Source organism: Colobus angolensis, unplaced genomic scaffold (assembly GCF_000951035.1).
Source record: "Colobus angolensis palliatus isolate OR3802 unplaced genomic scaffold, Cang.pa_1.0 Scaffold15, whole genome shotgun sequence".
Classification (NCBI taxonomy): Eukaryota; Metazoa; Chordata; class Mammalia; order Primates; family Cercopithecidae; genus Colobus; species Colobus angolensis.
Genome location: NW_012114599.1, coordinates 17,045,227 through 17,064,018, shown reverse-complemented (window position 1 = coordinate 17,064,018; position 18,792 = coordinate 17,045,227). Strand labels below are relative to the sequence as shown.

The 18,792-nt window shown below is 41.0% G+C and overlaps 1 protein-coding gene across 2 annotated transcripts in view; it reads left to right on the top strand.

Annotated features, from left to right (window-relative positions):
* TTC27 (tetratricopeptide repeat domain 27) overlaps positions 1-18,792 on the top strand; it is a 195,695-nt gene that overhangs the window by 17,516 nt on the left and 159,387 nt on the right. For both annotated transcript variants that reach the window (XM_011935991.1, XM_011935992.1), the window contains exons 4-5: positions 2,466-2,606; positions 12,478-12,580. In XM_011935991.1, coding sequence (XP_011791381.1) covers positions 2,466-2,606; positions 12,478-12,580 — 244 coding nt within the window. The remainder of the gene's footprint in view (positions 1-2,465; positions 2,607-12,477; positions 12,581-18,792) is intronic.

The window sequence follows — 18,792 nt, the reverse complement described above, 5'->3', positions numbered from 1 at the left end:
CACCACGCCTGGCTAATTTTTGTATTTTTAGTAGAGATGGGGTTTCGCCATCTTGGCCAGGCTGGTCCTCATTATATCCAAGACTGAACTCATGATGAAGATCTTCTCTTTTTGTGTCTGCATTTCAGTTACCCACGCCACCATGGTGTAGTGTCTGTCAGAAGGCTAAAAATCATTCTGGCCATGTCCTTGAGGCTCTCCAAATGCTTAGCATAGCCCTAGGCCTTCTTGAGGGGCAGGAAGAGGTGGAGAGATCTGTTTCCAGTTTCCAAACTAATGTTACTTCTACCAGCGTGGGCTGGTTTGGGAATTGATTTGGGAACTGGAAACATGGGCTTCACTTAATTTTTAAGGATCTGTTTCCTCACCTCTAAAGTTGAGGCAGTTGTAATAACTTAATATTACTTCATTAATTATTGAAGGTTTTTTTTTTAATAATTCCTTGTATGCTTAGCAGAGATAACAGTAGGCTTTGTTGTTGTGAAGGTTAATTCATATTAAATCTTTATTCCTCTATTACACTCTTGAATGATGATGAAAATAGGACAGAGGGTGAACTCACAGTTATTTCCTTCTTTCTTTTTTATTTATTGTTTTTTATTTTTTTCTGAGACAGAGTCTTGCTCTGTCACCCAGGCTGGAGTGCAGTGGTGCGATCACGGCTCACTGCAACCTCTGCCTCCCAGGTTCAAGCGATTCTCCTGCTTCAGCCTCCTGAATAGCTAGGATTACAGGCATGTGCCCTCTTGCCAGCTAATTTTTGTATTTTTAGTAGAGACGGAGTTTCTCCATGTTGGTCAGGCTGGTCTTGAACTCCTAATCTCAGGTAATCCGCCCGCGTGGCCTTCCGAAGTGCTGAGATTACAGGCGTGAGCTGCTGTGCCTGACCCTCCCTCTTTCTTCTATTGAATGCTTTAAACAATATTCAAAATATTCAGTATTCAAATATTTAGTATTCAAAATACTCAGTATTGAGCCAGGGAGTGGCATTACTTGGATTGTTTAGTTTAATCCTTACAAGAACCCTCTGAGGTATAGGTTCAGTTATTTCATTTTTTTAAATTTTTTTTGACATGGAGTCTTGCTCTGTTGCCCAGGCTGGAGTGCAGTGGTGCAATCTTGGCTCACTGCAAGCTCTGCCTCCCGGGTTCACAACATTCTCCTGCCTCAGCCTCCCAAGTAGCTGGGACTACAGGTGCCTGCCACCACGCTTGGCTAATTTTTTGTATTTTTAGTAGTGACGGGGTTTCACCATGTTAGCCAGGATGGTCTTGATCTCCTGACCTCGTGATCCTCCCACGTTGGCCGCCCAAAGTGCTGGGATTATAGGTGTGAGCCACTGTGCCGGGCCCAGGTATTTCATTTTATAATTGATGAAACTGAGGCTTCATCAGGAAAAAAATTGTGGGAAAAATTTACATGTACTCACAAACTAATGAGAAGCAGAGAAGGGACACTATCCTTTGACATTGGAACCCATGTTCCTGATGGGTGAGGATTCTTGCTTGCTATTTTATGGCAGCTGTTAAAATTCTGCCATCCAAATTTTAACAACCTTGTCCATTATAAAAAATCTCTGTACAACACGGGAGTGTATTTTTCAAAGGCATCCTTTTTATTTTGCAGTCTTCTGCTCACTCTGGTGCGTGGTTATATGCCCATTCAGCATTTGATGTATGAGACCTTGTTGATTGTTTGGCTTGATAGAAATTATGGAGGAGAGACTTACTTTGTAATAACATTTTCCATGTGTTGAAGCTTAAGTGAAATGTCGACGTTTAATATAAATATCAAATACACTATTTAGTATAAATACTTTAATATAGGGATGCTTTTCATTGAGATAATATTTTGTTGTAAGTAAATTTGTGAAGTGATGATATCTCTTGAATGCTATCATTTTTTTTAGTTCCTTGTTTCTCTGAAGTTTGAACATGCCAGGTGCGGTAGCTTTCGCCTGTAATCCCAGCACTTTGGGAGACCGACACAGGGGATCACTTAAGGTCAGGAGTTCCAGACCAGCCTGGCCAACGTGGTGAAACTCCATCTCTACTAAGAATACAAAAACTCAGCCAGATGTGATGGTGCGTGCCTGGAGTCCCAGCTGTTCGCCCAGGCAGGAGGATCACTTGAGCCTGGGAGACGGAGGTTGCAGTGAGCCAAGATCGTGCCACTGCACTCTAGCCTGGGCAACAGAGTGAGACTCTCATCTCAAAAAAAAAAAAAAAAACCTAAAAAATCAAGTTTGATCAGATGGGTGGCCATCCATCAGGGCGGGCTGGGTTTATAGATGTCTAAGGTCATTTGCAGTGTTTTAATTCTGTCCAGTGCCAATTGCTGTGTAATATATTAATGCTTTTGTTTCAAAGCTGAGTTGACTGGAAAATCTTTGTATTATTATAAGACCTATAAAGATTAATCTTTTGTTAAATTATTATCATCTTAGTTTATAGTCCTTTTTTCAGGTTAAAGGACTGGATGCATTTGTTCTGAGCCTGCTCGCTCTAGATGGTGAATCGATCTACAGCCTGACCTCGAAACCCATACTGCTGTTATTAGCACGCATTATCCTAGTGAATGTAAGACATAAACTGACAGCTATTCAGGTAAGGAAAGGATCCATGAGATTCATACCCTGGTGTGACTTTTGTGCTTTTTAACACCAGACTGTAGATGTTGCTGACAATGTCTTGGTCTATTTTGTTTTCTAAGTCTTCTATGTATGTAATTTAAAAATCTGATGAAAATAAGCAAAAACTTTTTTTCCCTCATGAGATTGATCTAGTTTAGAATGAGATTATGTTGCACCTCCTTAATAGGATTTATGTGTGTACTGTATAGATATAAATGTTCTTTTGCAGAAATCTTAAATATTGATTTAAAAATATGCCTTGGGCTGGACCCGATGGCTCATGTGCGTCGCAATCCCAGCACTTTGAGAGGCTGAGGTGGGCGGGTCACCTGAGTTCAGGAGTTCGAGACCAGCCTGGCTAACATGGTGAAACTCCCATCTCTACTAAAAATACAAAATTAGCTGAGTGTGGTGGTGGGCACCTGTAATCCCAACTACTTGTGAGGCTGAGGCAGGAGAATTGCTTGAACCTGGGAGATAGAAGTTGCAGTGAGCTGGCATTGCTCTCCAGCCTGGGCAACAGAGTGAGACTCTGTCTCAAAAAAACCAAAACCAAAACCAAAAACAACGAAAAAAAAGACATACCTCATAGTCTTTTATGAATTTCATATAGGATAATGAGCAGTGACCAAAATCTAATGGGTCTTAATTTCTGTTTCCTGGCTCACATTCTATGTTATATCATTATTTGGGTTGGATTTATATGGTTTCTTCATATAAATTAGTGAGGACAAATACACACACAGAATGCTAATATGCAGAAAGAAAAGACAGTCTTTGGAGGTTTAGTGGAGGTTGTCAGCCATGCAGTGTGCAGTCCGTGTTGCTGCTATTCAGCTCTGCTGCATTGTAGTGTTAAAGCAGCTGTAGACAATGTTTCATTAAATGGACATGACGGTCTTCCAATAAAGCTTTATTTGTGGACACTGAAACTTACATTTTCTATACTTCTCACATTAACAAAATACTATTCTTGATTTTCCCAGTGATATAAAAATGTAAAAATGATTTTCAGTTCTTGGGCTCTGTGGAAACCAGTAGTGGACTGGATTTGTGCACAGGCTGTGCCTGGCTGACCCCTGCTTCATCTGATTGTTGCAGCCTGGTGTGCTGCAGACCCCATAGTGTCAGAAATAGTACATCTAAATTTCATGTGAAATCTCCCAATGTTGGCTGACAATTTTTAAGAAACACAATAGTTCTTTTTTTTTTTTTTTTTTGAGATGAAGTTTTACCCTTGTTGCCCAGGCTGGAGTGCAATGGCGCGATCTTGGCTCACCACAACCTCTGCCTCCTGGGTTCAAGTGATTCTCCTGTCTCAGCTTCCCAAGTAGCTAGGATTACAGGCATGCACCACCATGTCTGGCTAATTTTGTATTTTTATTTATTTATTTTTCTGAGACAGAGTCTCACTCTGTCACCTAGGCTGGAGTGCAGTGGCGTGATCTCAGCTCACTTCAAGCTCCACCTCCTGGGTTCATGCCATTCTCCTGCCTCAGCCTCCCAAGCAGCTGGGACTACAAGCGGCTGCCACTATGCCTGGCTAATTTTTTTTGTTTTTAGTAGAGATGGGATTTCTCCACATTGGTCAGGCTGGTCTCGAACTCCCAATCTCGGATGATCTGCCCACCTCAGCCTCCCAAAGTTCTGGGATTACAGGTGTGAGCCACCATGCCCTGCCCAAGAATCACAGTATTTCTATAGGTGAAAGTAGACTTGGTCTGTGTTATGTAAGGGCTTACTTTCCTAAGCATTTAAGATTACACACTAAAGTTTGTATTTTTTTTTTTGAAATGGAGTCTCACTCTGTCGCACAGGCTGTAGTATGGTAGTGCGATCTTGGCTCACTGCAACCTCTGCCTCACAGGTTCAAGCAATTCTCATACCTCAGCCTCCTGAGTAGCTAGGATTACGGGTGCCCACCACCACGTTTGGCTAATTTTTTGTATTTTTAGTAGAGACATGGTTTCACCATGTTGGCCATGTTGGTTTCAAACTCTTTACCTCAAGTAACCTGCCTGCCTTGGCCTCCCAAAGTGCTGGGTCACAGTCATGAGCCACCACACCTGGCCTAAATTTGTTTTAAAAGAAGAGGTAAGAAGGGAAGTGATGCCTCTATTTGCAACTCTCATGAGAGCCAGGGGATTTAGAATCCATTGTACTAGAGGGTGTTTTTTTGTTTGTTTGTTTTTGTTTTTGTTTTGTTTTTTTTAAGACAGGGTCTGTCTGTGTTGCCCAGACTGGAATGCAGTGGCATGAACTCAGCTTACTGCAACCTCTGCCTCCTGGGCTGAAGCCATCCTCCCACCTCAGCCTCCCAAGTAACTTGGACTACAGGCATGTGCCACCACACCCAGCTAATTTTTGTATTTTTTTGTAGAGACAGGGTTTCACCTGTTGCCCAGGCTGGTCTTGAACTTGTGGACTCAAGTGACTGACCTGTCTCCATCTCCCCTAAGTGCTGAGATTATAGGCATAAGCCACCATTCCCAGCCTGGAAGGGTTTTTGTTTTTGAGACAGCATCTTGTTCTGTCGCCCAGGCTGGAGTACAGTGGTGCCATCTTGGCTCACTGCAACCTACACCTCCCAGGTTCAAGTGATTTTCCCACCTCAGCCTCCCAAGTAGGTGGGACTACAGGTGTGTACCACCATGCCTGGCTAATTGAAGGGTTTTTAATACATGGATTTCAACATGTCTTAGCATATATGAGGCTTCATCTTTTGAGCTCTTAGTGATAGTAGCTTAAGTAAAACATTTTTCCCCTAAGTAAGTTGATCTGAGTTAAATGGTCTTATAGACTGGTGATTACTTTGCGCTATTTATTTATTTATTTATTTATTTATTTATTTTTTGAGACAGAGTCTTGCTCTGTTGCCCAGGCTGAAGTGCAGTGGCGTGATCTCGGCTCACTGCAACCTCTGCCTCCTGGGTTCAAGCGATTCTCCTGCCTCAGCCTCCCTAGTAGGGATTACAGGCGTGTGCCACCATGCCCTGCTAATTTTTTTGTACTTTTAGTAGAAACTGGGTTTTACTGTGTTGGCCAACTGGGCTCAAACTCCTGATCTCAAGTAATCCACCTGCCTTGGCCTTCCAAATTACTGGGGTTACAGGCGTGAGCCACCGTGCCTGGCCACTTTAAGTTAGGTATCACCAAGCCATGAGGCTGCCAAATGGCATTATTTTCTTTCCAATGAGAACTTATGGTCACTAATGAATGAGTGAGAAGGTCTTTAAGTTGCTCAAAAATTTTCTTCAAATATGTTAAGCGTTGTCTGAGTGCAGTGGCTCTTGCCTGTAATACCAGCACTTTGGGAGACTGAGGCCGGCGGATCACCTGAGGTCAGGAGTTTGACACCAGTCTGGCCAACATGGTGACACCCTGTCTTTACTGAAAATACAAAAATTAGCCAGGTGTCACCGGGCACAGTGGTTCACTCCTGTAATCCCAGCACTTTGGGAGGCCGAGGCAGGTGGATCACCTGAGGTCAGGAGTTTGAGACTGAACTGGCCAACACAGTGAAACCTCATTTCTATTAAAAATACAAAAATTACCCAGGTGTAATGGTGGGTCCCTGTAATCTCAGCTACTTGGAAGGCTGAGGCAGGAGAATCTCTTGAACTCGGGAGGCAGAGTTTGCAGTGAACCGAGATGGTTCCACTGCACTCCAGCCTGAGCGACACAGTGAAACTCTGTCTCAGAAAAAAAAAAAAAAAAAAAAAATTAGCCAGGCATGGTGGTGCGTGCCTGTAATCCCAGCTACTCAAGAGGCTGAGGTAGGAATATTGCTTGAATGCGGAAGGCGGAGGTTGCAGTGAGCCAAGATCGCGCACTGCTCTCCAGCCCAGGTGACAGAGTGAGACTGTCTCCAAAAAAAAAAAAGTATGTTAAGCATCGTTTGAAAAATAATATATATACTGTCAACAACTTAGGAGAATTAATAAATATGTGCTCTACTGGTTGTAGATGTCATTCTTGTAGGGTTGCAGAGGCAAGTTACTTTAATTGCTTGGCAGATGTAAACAACTTTTGACTTCTGCTTAAAAACCCGTTTTCCTGTAGTATATCACTATGTATCTATCATTTTGTGCTGAAAATTTGCGTTTCTTTTTCTTTTTTTGAGATGGGAGACAGGGTCTCACTATGTTGCCCAGGCTGATCTTGAACTCCTGGCCCCAAGTGATCCTCCCACCTCAGCCTCCTGAGTAGCTGGAACTTCAGGAGCACACCATCCTGCCTGGCTTCTCTTATCATTCAATTGAAGCATTATTCTTTCTATTATAGATTTTTCCTGTGGGTCTTTACTATATCTTTCTTCTTTCCCACCCTTCCTTTTTCCCTCCCTCCCTCCCTCCCTTCCTTCCTTCCTTCCTTCCTTCCTTTGGCTTTTTTTTTTGTTTTGAGATGTTTTCTTGCTATGTTGTCCAGGATGGCCTTCAACTTGTGGGCTCAAGTGATCCTTCTGCTCCAGCCTCCTGAGCAGCTGGGACTACAGGCACCTGGCTTATATCATTCTCTTAAGGGTGTTATTAAAAATGGCTTATTTGATGAAATAAGATAAAATAGTAAAGAAACATTACATACTTATCCAAGTTAATTTTAACCTTTTAAATTAATTTTTGAGTAACCTGACTCCTAAGAAATGTATCAAATTATTTATGATGATATTATTTTTGCGAAATTATAGAAGAAGCAGATTTTCCCACAAACCCTAATCTATGAAGTATATAGACTAGAATTAGTATTATGTAAGTGGTTGAGTAAAATGAATCTTGGTTTTGAAATTAACAGCTGTGTGACCTTATGCTAGTTAATTTCTCTGAATATCAGTTTCCATTTATAAAATGGGATAAACTGGCAAATATTTATTTGGTGCCTTATGAGTATACTACTGCTCCCTGCTGTCTGGGAGGTTCTTGACTATTGTGACTTCTCAATCAGACCATTCTGTAATAAGTGTTATAATCAGGAGATAAAATCTAGAAATTATCTAAAGCAAGACTTCAAGTTTGCTTTTTTATTAATGCATCATTTTTTTCTTTCTTTTTTTAATTTTTTGAGACAGAGTCTTACTCTGTCACCCAGGCTGGAGTGCAGTGGCATTATCTCAGCCCACTGCAACCTCTGCCTCCCAGATTCAAGTGATTCTGCTGCCTCAGCCTCCCAAGTAGCTGGGACTACAGGCATGTACCACCACACCCAGCTAATTTTTTTCTATTTTTAGTAGAGATGGATTTTCACCATGGTGGTCAGGCTGGTCTCAAACTCCTGACCTCGATGATCTGCTTGCCTCAGCCTCCCTTAGTGTTGGGATCACAGGCGTGAGCCACCGTGCCCGGCCTCAATTTTCAATTTTTCAATTTTTATTTTTATTTTTGTAGAGATGGGATCTCACTGCATTGCCCAGGCTTGTCTGAAACTCGTGGCTTCAAGTGATCTTCCTACCCTGGCTTCCCAAAGTGCTGGGATTGCAGGCATGAACTACTGTGCCGGCTCTCTATTTTTATATTAAGCAATTCTTGACAAACTGAAAAAAGGTCTGATACACTTACTAGTAGAAAAATAGGCTATGCTTTCTATATTTGTTTTATTCTTCCCTCCCCCATATAAAGATTTTTGGTTTGAGAGTTAATTTTTAGATGTGATTTTTAAGAGTTCAGCATATTTTATATATATATATATATTTTTTTTTTTTTTTTTTTTAAAAGAGTCAAGAGTCTCTTCTCTGTTGCCCAACCTGGAGTATAGTGGTGTGATCACAGCTGACTATAACCTTAAACTCCTGAGTAGGTAGGATTACAGATACGCACCACCATGCTCAGCTATCTAAAAAATTTTTTTGTGGAAATGGGTTCTTACTGTGTTGCCCAGGCTGGTCTTGAATTTATGGCCTCAAGTGAGCTTCCCGCTACCCAAAGTGCTGGGAATACAAGTGTGAGCCACTGTGCCTGGCCTTGTATTATGTGTTTTCTTAAAAGTGAAATCTTTTTGACTGGATGTATCTAAATTCCCGTGTCTAGAAAAGTAAAGAATAAGCTGCCAGACCTGACTCACTTATTGCTGACAGCAGATAAGGGACAGATAATTGAAATGTAAACTGACTTCATGCTATAGTGATAGGAAAAGAATGAAAATGAGGCAACACCTCAGGGAATTCAGTTAAAAACTGTCTGAAATTTCTTTGCTATTAGATAATTTTACATTTCCTTACATGGACTGAGGAAACAGTATTAATTCGAAAGGATTTTGTCATGGAGTCAAAATTCATTTGTGGTTGCATCGCGGTTATAGTAGTTGTGGTGTATAACACTTCAGAAGCGAACCAGCCTATGGTGTGTAGCAGTTTAGAAGGGAACCTCTTAGTCAAATGAAGAAATTAAGTTCAAGCAAAAACGTCCTTTTGAGCCAGATGCTGTGACATATACCTGTCGTCCCAGGTACTTGGAAGTCTGAGGCAGGAGGATGACTTGAGTCCAGGAGTTCAAAGCTGTAGTGTGCTATGATGGCACCTGTAAATAGCCACTGCATTCCAACCTGGACAGTGTAGTGAGACCCCATCTCAAAAGAAAAAGCCTTTTGGTAATTGTCATCTCATATTTTTAGGTAACTAAAAGGAAAACTAATTCTTTTTTTTTTTTGAGACGGAGTCTCGCTCTGCCGCCCGGGCTGGAGTGCAGTGGCCAGATCTCAGCTCACTGCAAGCTCCGCCTCCCGGGTTCACGCCATTCTCCTGCCTCAGCCTCCTGAGTAGCTGGGACTACAGGCGCCCGCCACCTCGCCCGGCTAGTTTTTTGTATTTTTTTTAGTAGAGACGGGGTTTCACCGTGTTAGCCAGGATAGTCTTGATCTCCTGACCTCGTGATCCACCCGTCTCGGCCTCCCAAAGTGCTGGGATTACAGGCTTGAGCCACCGCGCCCGGCCTAGGAAAACTAATTCTTAGACTTTCATGTGATATAATGTAAAGTAATATAGTTACAAATAATTTATAATGAGCTTATCAAAAGTACCTATCATTGCTTGTACACATGTACATATACACACATGCACATATACAGAGGAAGCTCTGGAGGAATATAAACCTTGGTCACAGATTTTTCTACAAGAGGAGGATTCTGCAGGAGGAGGGACTGTGGAAGAGAGATTTTCAGTCTTCACTGTATATACTGTTTGTTTGTTTGTTTGTTTTTTGAGACAGAGTTTCACTCTTGTTGCCCAAGCTGGAGTACAGTGGTGTGATCCTGGCTCACTGCAACCTCCGCCTCCCGGGTTCAAGTGATTCTCCTGCCTTAGCCTCCCAAGTAGCTGGGATTACAGGTGTGTGCCACCACGCCTGGCTAATTTTTTGTATTTTTAGTGGAAATGGGGTTTCACTATGTTAGCCAGGCTACTCTCAAACTCCTGACCTCAGGTGATCCGCCCACCTCGGCCTCCCAAAGTGCTGGGACTACAGGTGTAAGCCACTGTGCCTGGCCCCTTTTTTTTTTTTTTTAAAGAGACTAGGTCTCACAATGTTGCCCAGCTGATAAACTCCTAGCCTCGAGGGGTCTTCTCATTTCAGCCTCCTGAGTAGCTGGAATTACAGGTATGAGGTACCATAGCTGGCTATACTTTTATATTGGCTTGTTGTTTCTTGTTTTTATTCTTTTTTTTTTTTAATATATGTTGATCAAGTAAGAAAAAGCATCAGCGAATAAAAGAAAAAGCTACTATATGCTCAGCTTGTACATTATTTAAGACAGTGTATAAAATCCAGTTTCTGACTGGGTGCACTTCCTCATGCCTGTAATCCCAGCACTTTGGGAGGCCAAGGCGGGTAGATCACTTGAGCCCAGGGGTTGGAGACTACCTGGGCAACATGACAAAACCCCATCTCTACCAAAAAATAAAAAAATTAGCTGGGCGTGGTGACATGGCCAGTAGTCCCAGCAGCGCAGGAAGCTGAAGTGGGAGGATCACCTTAGCCTGGGGAGGTCCAGGCCGCAGTGAGGTGTGGTCACGCCACTGCACTCCTGCCTGGGCAACAGAGTGAGACCTTGCCTCAAAAAGGAAAAAAAAAAACAAAACGGTTTCTGCCCTCAGAAATGTATGGCTCAGTTAGAGTTATAAACTTGAAAAACAAGTGCTGTCCAATATGGTGCCAACTTCTAGGAACAGCATAGAAGTTCAAAGAAGTGAAAGATCAGTATGCGCCACACTAGCAGGAGAAGACTGTAAGGAAGAGGTTGCATACGGGTGTGGAAGCAGTCTTCTCAGTTTGGGGGAACATCTGAATCCAGGGTATTTCTTACTGTGTAGATTGTGTAAAATATATTGCTTTGAGGAGGATATAGAGATGAATAAGATGTGATTTCTTATCTTGTTGGATAGTAGACAGTGTTGGAACCTGGGATTACATACATAAAATGCAGTGGAACGTGTTTGCAAGAGAATTACAGATAATGTGCTGGAAGTTCAGGTGATGGAAAAATCACCCCCATAGGGGGTTCTTGCGGGAGCCCTCTGAAGGAGTTGGTACTTGGATTAAAGTGGTAATACAGTGCCACAGAGCAGGATGAATGCAGCCTTTTTTTTTTTTTTTTTTGAGATAGGGTCGCGCCATGTCGCCCAGGCTAGAGTGCAGTGGCGCATCCTCAGCTCACTGCAACCTCTGCCTCCCAGGTTCAAGCAATTCTCCTGCCTCAGCCTCCTGAGTAGCTGGGACTACAGGCGCACATCACCATGCCTGGTTAATTTTTGTATTTTTAGTAGAGACAGGGTTTCACCATGTTGGCCAGGCTGGTCTCAAACTCCTGACCTGGGGTGATCCACCTGCCTCAGCCTCCCAAAGGCGGGAGCCACTGCACCTGGCAAATACAACATATATATATATGTATAGACACACACACACATATGTATGTATATGTGTGTGTGCGCATATGTATATATGTATATGTGTGTGTGTGTGTATATATATATATATTTTTTTTTTTTTTTGACAGCCTCCCTCTGTCACCTAGGCTGGAGTGCAGTGGCACAATCTTGGCTTACTGCAACCTCCGCCTCCGGGGTTCAAGTGATTCTCCTATCTCAGCCTCCTGAGTAGCTGGGATTACAGGCATGTGCCACCATGCCCAGCTAATTTTGTACTTTCAGTAGAGACAGGGTCGGTCAGGTTGGTGTTGAACTCCTGACCTCAGGTGATCAGCCTGCCTTGGCCTCCCAAAGTGCTGGGATTACAGGCGTGAGCCACTGAGCCCACACTCCTTCAAGAGTTTTTACGGTAACAAGCTAGGCCAGAATACAGTGGAGAAGACTATAGCTTGTTTAGTCATAAATATTCCTAAGCCAGATGAGTGGTTGAAACTAATTTCTCAGTTTTTATTTTGTTCTAGGACAGAAATACATAAACATATGCTAATCTTAGATAAAATGACCATGTATACATAATTTGTATTTTTGTAGAGATGGGGGTTTCACCATGTTGGCCAGGTTGGTCTTGAACTCCTGACCTTGTGATCCACCCGCCTCAGCCTCCCAAAATGTTGGGATTACAGGCGTGAGCCACCATGCCCAGCCACAGCTTATATTTTAAAGGAGGCGATGATAAGTTCAAAATGGCATCAGGAAGTCCAAGTGGCTAAAAAAAAAAAAATACAGGCTTTGAGAGAATGGAGGTGAGGTGTTATTCTTATGGAAGACATAGATGTAGGTTTTGGTATTACTAAAGAGAGCAGTGGATGGGTAATATTATTGAGGAATAAATTTAATTTTATGGATGTAAAAAAATTCTAAAAATCTCAGTTAATGTAAAAAGTTTTCTAAAGTATCCTTTTATTTCAGCTTACATGGTGTTTTTTTTTCCTAGAGCTTGCCATGGTGGACTTTGAGATGTGTGAATATTCATCAGCATTTGCTTGAGGAACGCTCACCTCTGCTTTTTACTCTTGCTGAAAACTGTATTGATCAAGGTATGTAGCAGATTTTGTTTGATATAGGCATGTAGCTCCGTTCTAATTACTTGACTGATATACTCCTTTTTTGTTTATTTTTTTGTCCGGTAGTAGTGCCTTTTTGTTTGGAGTTGTTTCCTTTTTTTTTTTTGATGTAGAATATCACAAGTTGTTATGTTGTCAGATTATAGAGTTCCTTTTGGTCATTTTAGTTTAAAAAAGATATCTACTTTCACTTACTTTACCTACTGAGAAAGGGTGATTTGCTGTATGATTTTATCTCAAATTGTTTAAAGATATTGTAATATTTTCTCTGTTCTTTAAGAAGCCTCATTGGAAACAAATGTACTCTCCTTAGTTCTTTTTTTTAAAAAAGTCCTTAACTAACTTAAGCTGGAATAAATTGTGTTAAATTACACAAAGAATAAGAAATTATCCTATATCCTATTGAGTACATCAAGAAAAGCGTAAGAAAACAGTTGATAGAAAATAAGTTTCACTGAAGTTAACAATGGGTAGGGAGGCTATTTTGTATTTGATTTTATTAGTATTTTTTGTAACGTATAATATACATGCAGAAAAATACCTAAAACCTAAATGAAAAATTTGCCAAATAATTATAAACCAAACATCTATGTAAGTGCCTCCTGCTGCCTTTGTTGCAGATATCCCTCCTGTATCCTAGGGAAAGACTTTGAAAAAGAGGAGAATCTTAGGTGCCTTAACACTTGGTTTCCAGTCTTCCTAGTTTTGGGGATGTTTTTTTTTGGCGAAAGTTGCCACACAAAACAAAAACAGATTCTCTTGTGGTGAAGGAATACGTGAACGTAAATGAGCTTGGACTTGACCATGAGGTTTTGAGTTACAGAAGTGGGATTTGACTTTAGCTGTGTCTGGTTCCAAAGCCCAGACTCCTTTCAGATTCAAAGAGTATGGAATGAATATGTATGTGTGAGTCCAAGGGACATGGGGAGTGGTAGTTAGCATCATTCTGTGTGGAGAAAAGTGATCTGTACTTGATGGAGGTAGCACATTCATGAAGGCATAACATAACTCTCTTGTGTGCATATCTGTACCTTTTGGGCATCTGTTTCCTTCAAGAATTTTATGTTATGTTATGTTTTGTTATGTTATGTTATGTTTTGAGATGGAATTTTGCTCTTGGCAATGGCGTGATCTCGGCTCACCGCAACCTCCGCCTCCTAGGTTCAAACAATTCTCCTGCCTCAGCCTCCTGAGTAGCTGTGATTACAGGCATGTGCCACCATGCCCAGCTAATTTTGTACTTTCAGTAGAGACAGGGTCGGTCAGGTTGGTGTTGAACTCCTGACCTCAGGTGATCAGCCTGCCTTGGCCTCCCAAAGTGCTGGGATTACAGGCGTGAGCCACTGAGCCCACACTCCTTCAAGAGTTTTTACGGTAACAAGCTAGGCCAGAATACAGTGGAGAAGACTATAGCTTGTTTAGTCATAAATATTCCTAAGCCAGATGAGTGGTTGAAACTAATTTCTCAGTTTTTATTTTGTTCTAGGACAGAAATACATAAACATATGCTAATCTTAGATAAAATGACCATGTATACATAATTTAAATAGAGATAATAATGAAAGTATTATTCAATCAGTATAATAATTGAGTCATTTATGTCGTTTGTTCCAGGACTTAGTTTATATTCTTTCAAGATGTTTAGTTAACATAAGGCTGGGGGTCAAGCAGGGGACCTATTAGATGTGAGCATAAATGTTGTAAGTCATCCCTTGGTATCCAAGGATTGGTTCTGGAACCTGACCCTCTCATACCAACATCCTTGTATGCTTTCCTTATGTATCTTTTTAAAAGGTAGGAATCAGGCCGGGCACGGTGGCTCACGCCTGTAATCCCAGCACTTTGGGAGGGTGAGGCAGGTAGATCATGAGCTCAGGAGTTCGAGACCAGCCAGGCCAACATGGTGAAACCCCGTCTCTACTAAAATACAAAAATTAGCTGGGTGTGGTGGCGGACACCTTTAATCCGAGCTACTCAGGAGGCTGAGGCAGGAGAATTGTGTGAACCTAGGAGGCAGAGGTTGCAGTGAGCCAAGATCATGTCATTGCACTCTGGCCTGGGCGACAGGGCAAGACTGCATCTCAAAAAAAAATAAATAAAATTTAAAAAAAAAATTAAATAAATAAATAAATAAATAAATACTGCATCTCAAAATAAATAAATAAAAAATAAAATAAAACAAAAGGTAGGAACCATATGGTATGTTTTGGAGAGGATTCTATTCTATAAGTTAAAATTAAGTTCCAAACCAGAAACTAAGATAGCTGGAAAATGTAACTTTAAGTGACTCATTCCCCAAGAGGTCTCAGTTCTTTTCTGTATTATATTTCAGCATGTCATTTGCTTTGCCTTGCAACTAAGAATTTTTTATGTTGCTGTTCTAGGCTAATCAATGGCACTTTTCAGTTTATCTAGTCATAAAATGGTCCATTTTGGCTAGGTCTAAATAGGTTTGTAGATAGTACTGAATTATAACCTTTCATGAACGATTTCATTTTTAAAATGTTTTGTTCTGGGATTTGATCCAAATGTTGTCCAAATGGTCACTTATCACTGAAATACGATTCAGTGCCCAGAGAAGGGTATTATATTTGAAATTTTGCCCTTGAAGGATCATCAGAAAGTTGGCAGGATTTTTTTTTTTCATTCTATGAAATATAAGCAAAGGATTTTATGAACAACTATGATATTTAGGTTTTTGTACAGACATGTTACACCTGTATAATACAGTGGAATGGAGCCTATCATAATGTCAACATAACTTTGCTGGGCTGATTACGTCTATAATAGGAGTAGGTCAGAATCTTGAAAATATATTCCTCAGTACAATCTAAAGCATTCTTTTGCATGTCACACTAAATAAAAGCATGATTCTCTAAAGAACTACTTCGGGGCATACAACAATTGATTGTGGCATCCAGTGCTGAAAACATGTTATACATAGTGCATGAAATGTAATATTGCACTTTAGCTGTTTGAAGATGACCTCATAAAGTCACTAAGAGAAACCGGGTTAAAATACTTTGTCATCCAGTCCTGCTGTGATGTTTCAGGCAGCTCTGTGACTCTGGGATTAGGTTGTTTCCACATTGAAAAAGTGTTCAAAAAAACAATCTCTGCGGTGACTCATGCCTGTAATCCCAGCACTTTGGGAGGCTGACGCAGTGGATCACCTGAGGTCAAGAGTTCAAGACCAGCCTGGCCAACATGGTGAAACCTCATCTCTACTAAAAACATAAAAATTAGCCAGACATTGTGGTGTGTGCCTGTAATCCCAGTTACTTGGGAGGCTGAGGTAGGAGAATCTCTTGAACCCGGTGGTAGAGGTTGCAGTGAGCCGAGATCACACCACTGAACTCTAGCCTGGGTGACAGAGTGAGACTCCATCTCAAAAAAAAGAAAAAAAAAAAAGAACGAAAACAGTCATTTGGTAACTGATGCATACATTGATTTCTTTTCATAAATTTGATACTTTGGAATAAATGTTATTGAATGTACTAAACATCATTGTCTGCAATTATAATTGTCCATTAAGGATTTCATTTTAGCATAGCATTTAAGTAATCTCATGAGAAGAGATTTTGGTTTTAGCATACATTTTAAGTGTGGGTGACATTTTGATCCAGAATGTCACAAATATTCATTTCCAGGGAGAACCTCCTGATTTATTAAAATAATAATATATGCCTATTGGGTCAACATGCTCCTTTTTAAATTTAAACCTTGGGTTATCTATCTTCAAAGCTAAAAACTTTGCTTCCATTGTTGACTCATTGTTTTCCACCATTCTGCATTTCTAGCCAGTTCTTACATCTTACCAGTTCTTCCCCAAGGGACCCATATTGATCTCTCTTTTCCATATTTACAGCTTTTATCCTAATCTGAAATCTTTAGTTTGGAAAGGCCCTTTAGAGATAATCTTGTCTAGCTAAATCATTTTACAAAGAATTGAGACTTAGAGAAGTTGCCCAAGAACCAGCACAATGATGTGGAGTTTCTTACTCCAAGTCCTGCTGACACTTTCCCTTGCTTTTGATAATGCAGCTAACATTTCTGTAGTGTATACACCATATCAAGCACTCTTTGAAGTCTTTCATTATATTAACTAGCTTATTCCTCACAACTATGAGGTAGAGCCAAAGATGGTGTAATAGTGGATATAGTGTGCCTTTTAAAAAACAGCTTTTTTTTTTGAGACGGAGTCTCGCTCTGTCGCCCAGGCTGGAGTGCAATGGAGTGATCTCAGCCCACTGCAACCTCTGCCTCTCGGGTCCCAGCGATTCTCCTGCCTCAGCCTCCTGAGTAGCTGGAATTACAGGCACCTACCACCACACCCGGCTAATTTTTGTGATTTTAGTAGAGATAGAGTTTCACCATGTTGGCCAGGCTGGGCTCGAATTCCTGACCTCAGGTCATCTGCCAGCCTCGGCCTCCCAAAGTGCTGGTATTACAACAGTGAGCCACTGTGCCTGGCCTGCCTGGCTAGTTTTTAAATTTTTCTGTAGAGAAATTTAAAATTTAAAAGTCTCACTATATTGCTTGGGCTGGTCTTGAACTCCTGGCATCAAGGGATCTTCTCACCTCGGCCTCCCAAAGTGTTGGAATTAAAGGCATGAGCCACCATGCCCAGCCTAACATAGCATTTTAAAATCTAGTTTTTAGTTCTTGATACCCTGTGTGAACTCAAGCAGTTCACTTGACTTCTAAACCAAGGTTTGCTTCCTTATAAAATAATCTTTGAATTCTTTCCAGGTATAAAGTAATGTGATGTTTTGTAGTCCAGCTTCTCACTCATGCTAATGGTGGACTCTTGGAAGTTTGTGTCTAAAAAATTATCCCCTTTTTTATTGGACAGTTTCAGAGATTACTTGGAGAAGGAGCTCATTTCATTATTAAGATTAATGATTGCTACAAAGTACTTTTTTTTTTGAGAGAGTCTCGCTCTGTCACCCAGTACTTTTAAAATTAATTACAAAATCTTATATTGTCACTTTCATGCAGTATTTCTGCTAACTAGAGCTGTACTGCTCAATATAGTAGCTACTAGCCATGTATGGCTACTTAAATTCAAATAAAGTAGAATAGATGAAATTGCAAATTCAGCTCCTCAGTTACTGGCCACATTTCAGGTGCTCAGAAGCCACGTGTAGCTAATGGCTGCCATCTGGACAGTGCAGCTGTAAACTGCTCAATAACATCAGGGAAAGTTGCATTGAACAACACTGCTATTGAGGACTGGCTTGAGTGTTCTAAATGCCAATTTCATAATGTCTTATGTTTTTAATGAGGAAATTTTTAATTAGTCCCAGTTTTATCTTTGGCTTTCTATCTCCTGCTGAATTGGATATTTAATTTAATAAACTCTTGAGTGCTTGTTGTGTTCCAGACACTGTGCTAGGTGCTGTGAATGGATATCAGTGAACTTAGTGAGATAAGGACTAAAATACAGGTAGGACAAACAGGTAATGCGGAGTAAGGAATGAGGAAGAGAATGTGATTGTTCTGAACCGGGAGGTCAGAGAAAGCTTCACCAAGTGGCTGATACTTGCACTGAATCTTAAAGAATGGTGGGGATTTTTTAGGTAGAGAACTTGGAAAGGACATGTACTATGTACAAAGAGAGGTAGAGAGACTTGGAACGTCTTTGTGAATTTGGGAATTCCAGTAGTTTGGAATGCCTGGAGCAGAGTGTGAAGGGTGTGTGTCTCAGCTGATGAGGTTTTCCGGATGGGGAGGAGCTAGATCATGAGGATGCTGGATTTTCATCTCCTTGGTGATCACCACGAAAGGGTTTTTAGAATATTTGCTCACACCAAGGATATTATTTGAGTTGTGATAGGTGCTGGGCCTATGCCAGTGGATGAGATACACATAGACCCTCCTTGGTAAACCTTACAAACTTGATGTGAGGTTGCGGCCAAATTCTACCCATCTTTTAAGGCCCCACCCTTCTGATAAGGTTTGTTCAATTATCCAATCTTTATGGGTTTCCTCCTCTGCTACTTTTGGTCAATGGCACACAATTTAGAATCAAACTAACTGCATATTGACTCATTCAATAATGATTGTGTGTCTTTGCTTCTTAGCTACCTAGATCTTCCTACCCCACCCCGTTTTTAGGGAAGAGTAGGACTTAAACCTTGCAGTAAGATCTAGCACAATTCTTTTTTTTTTTTTTTTTGAGA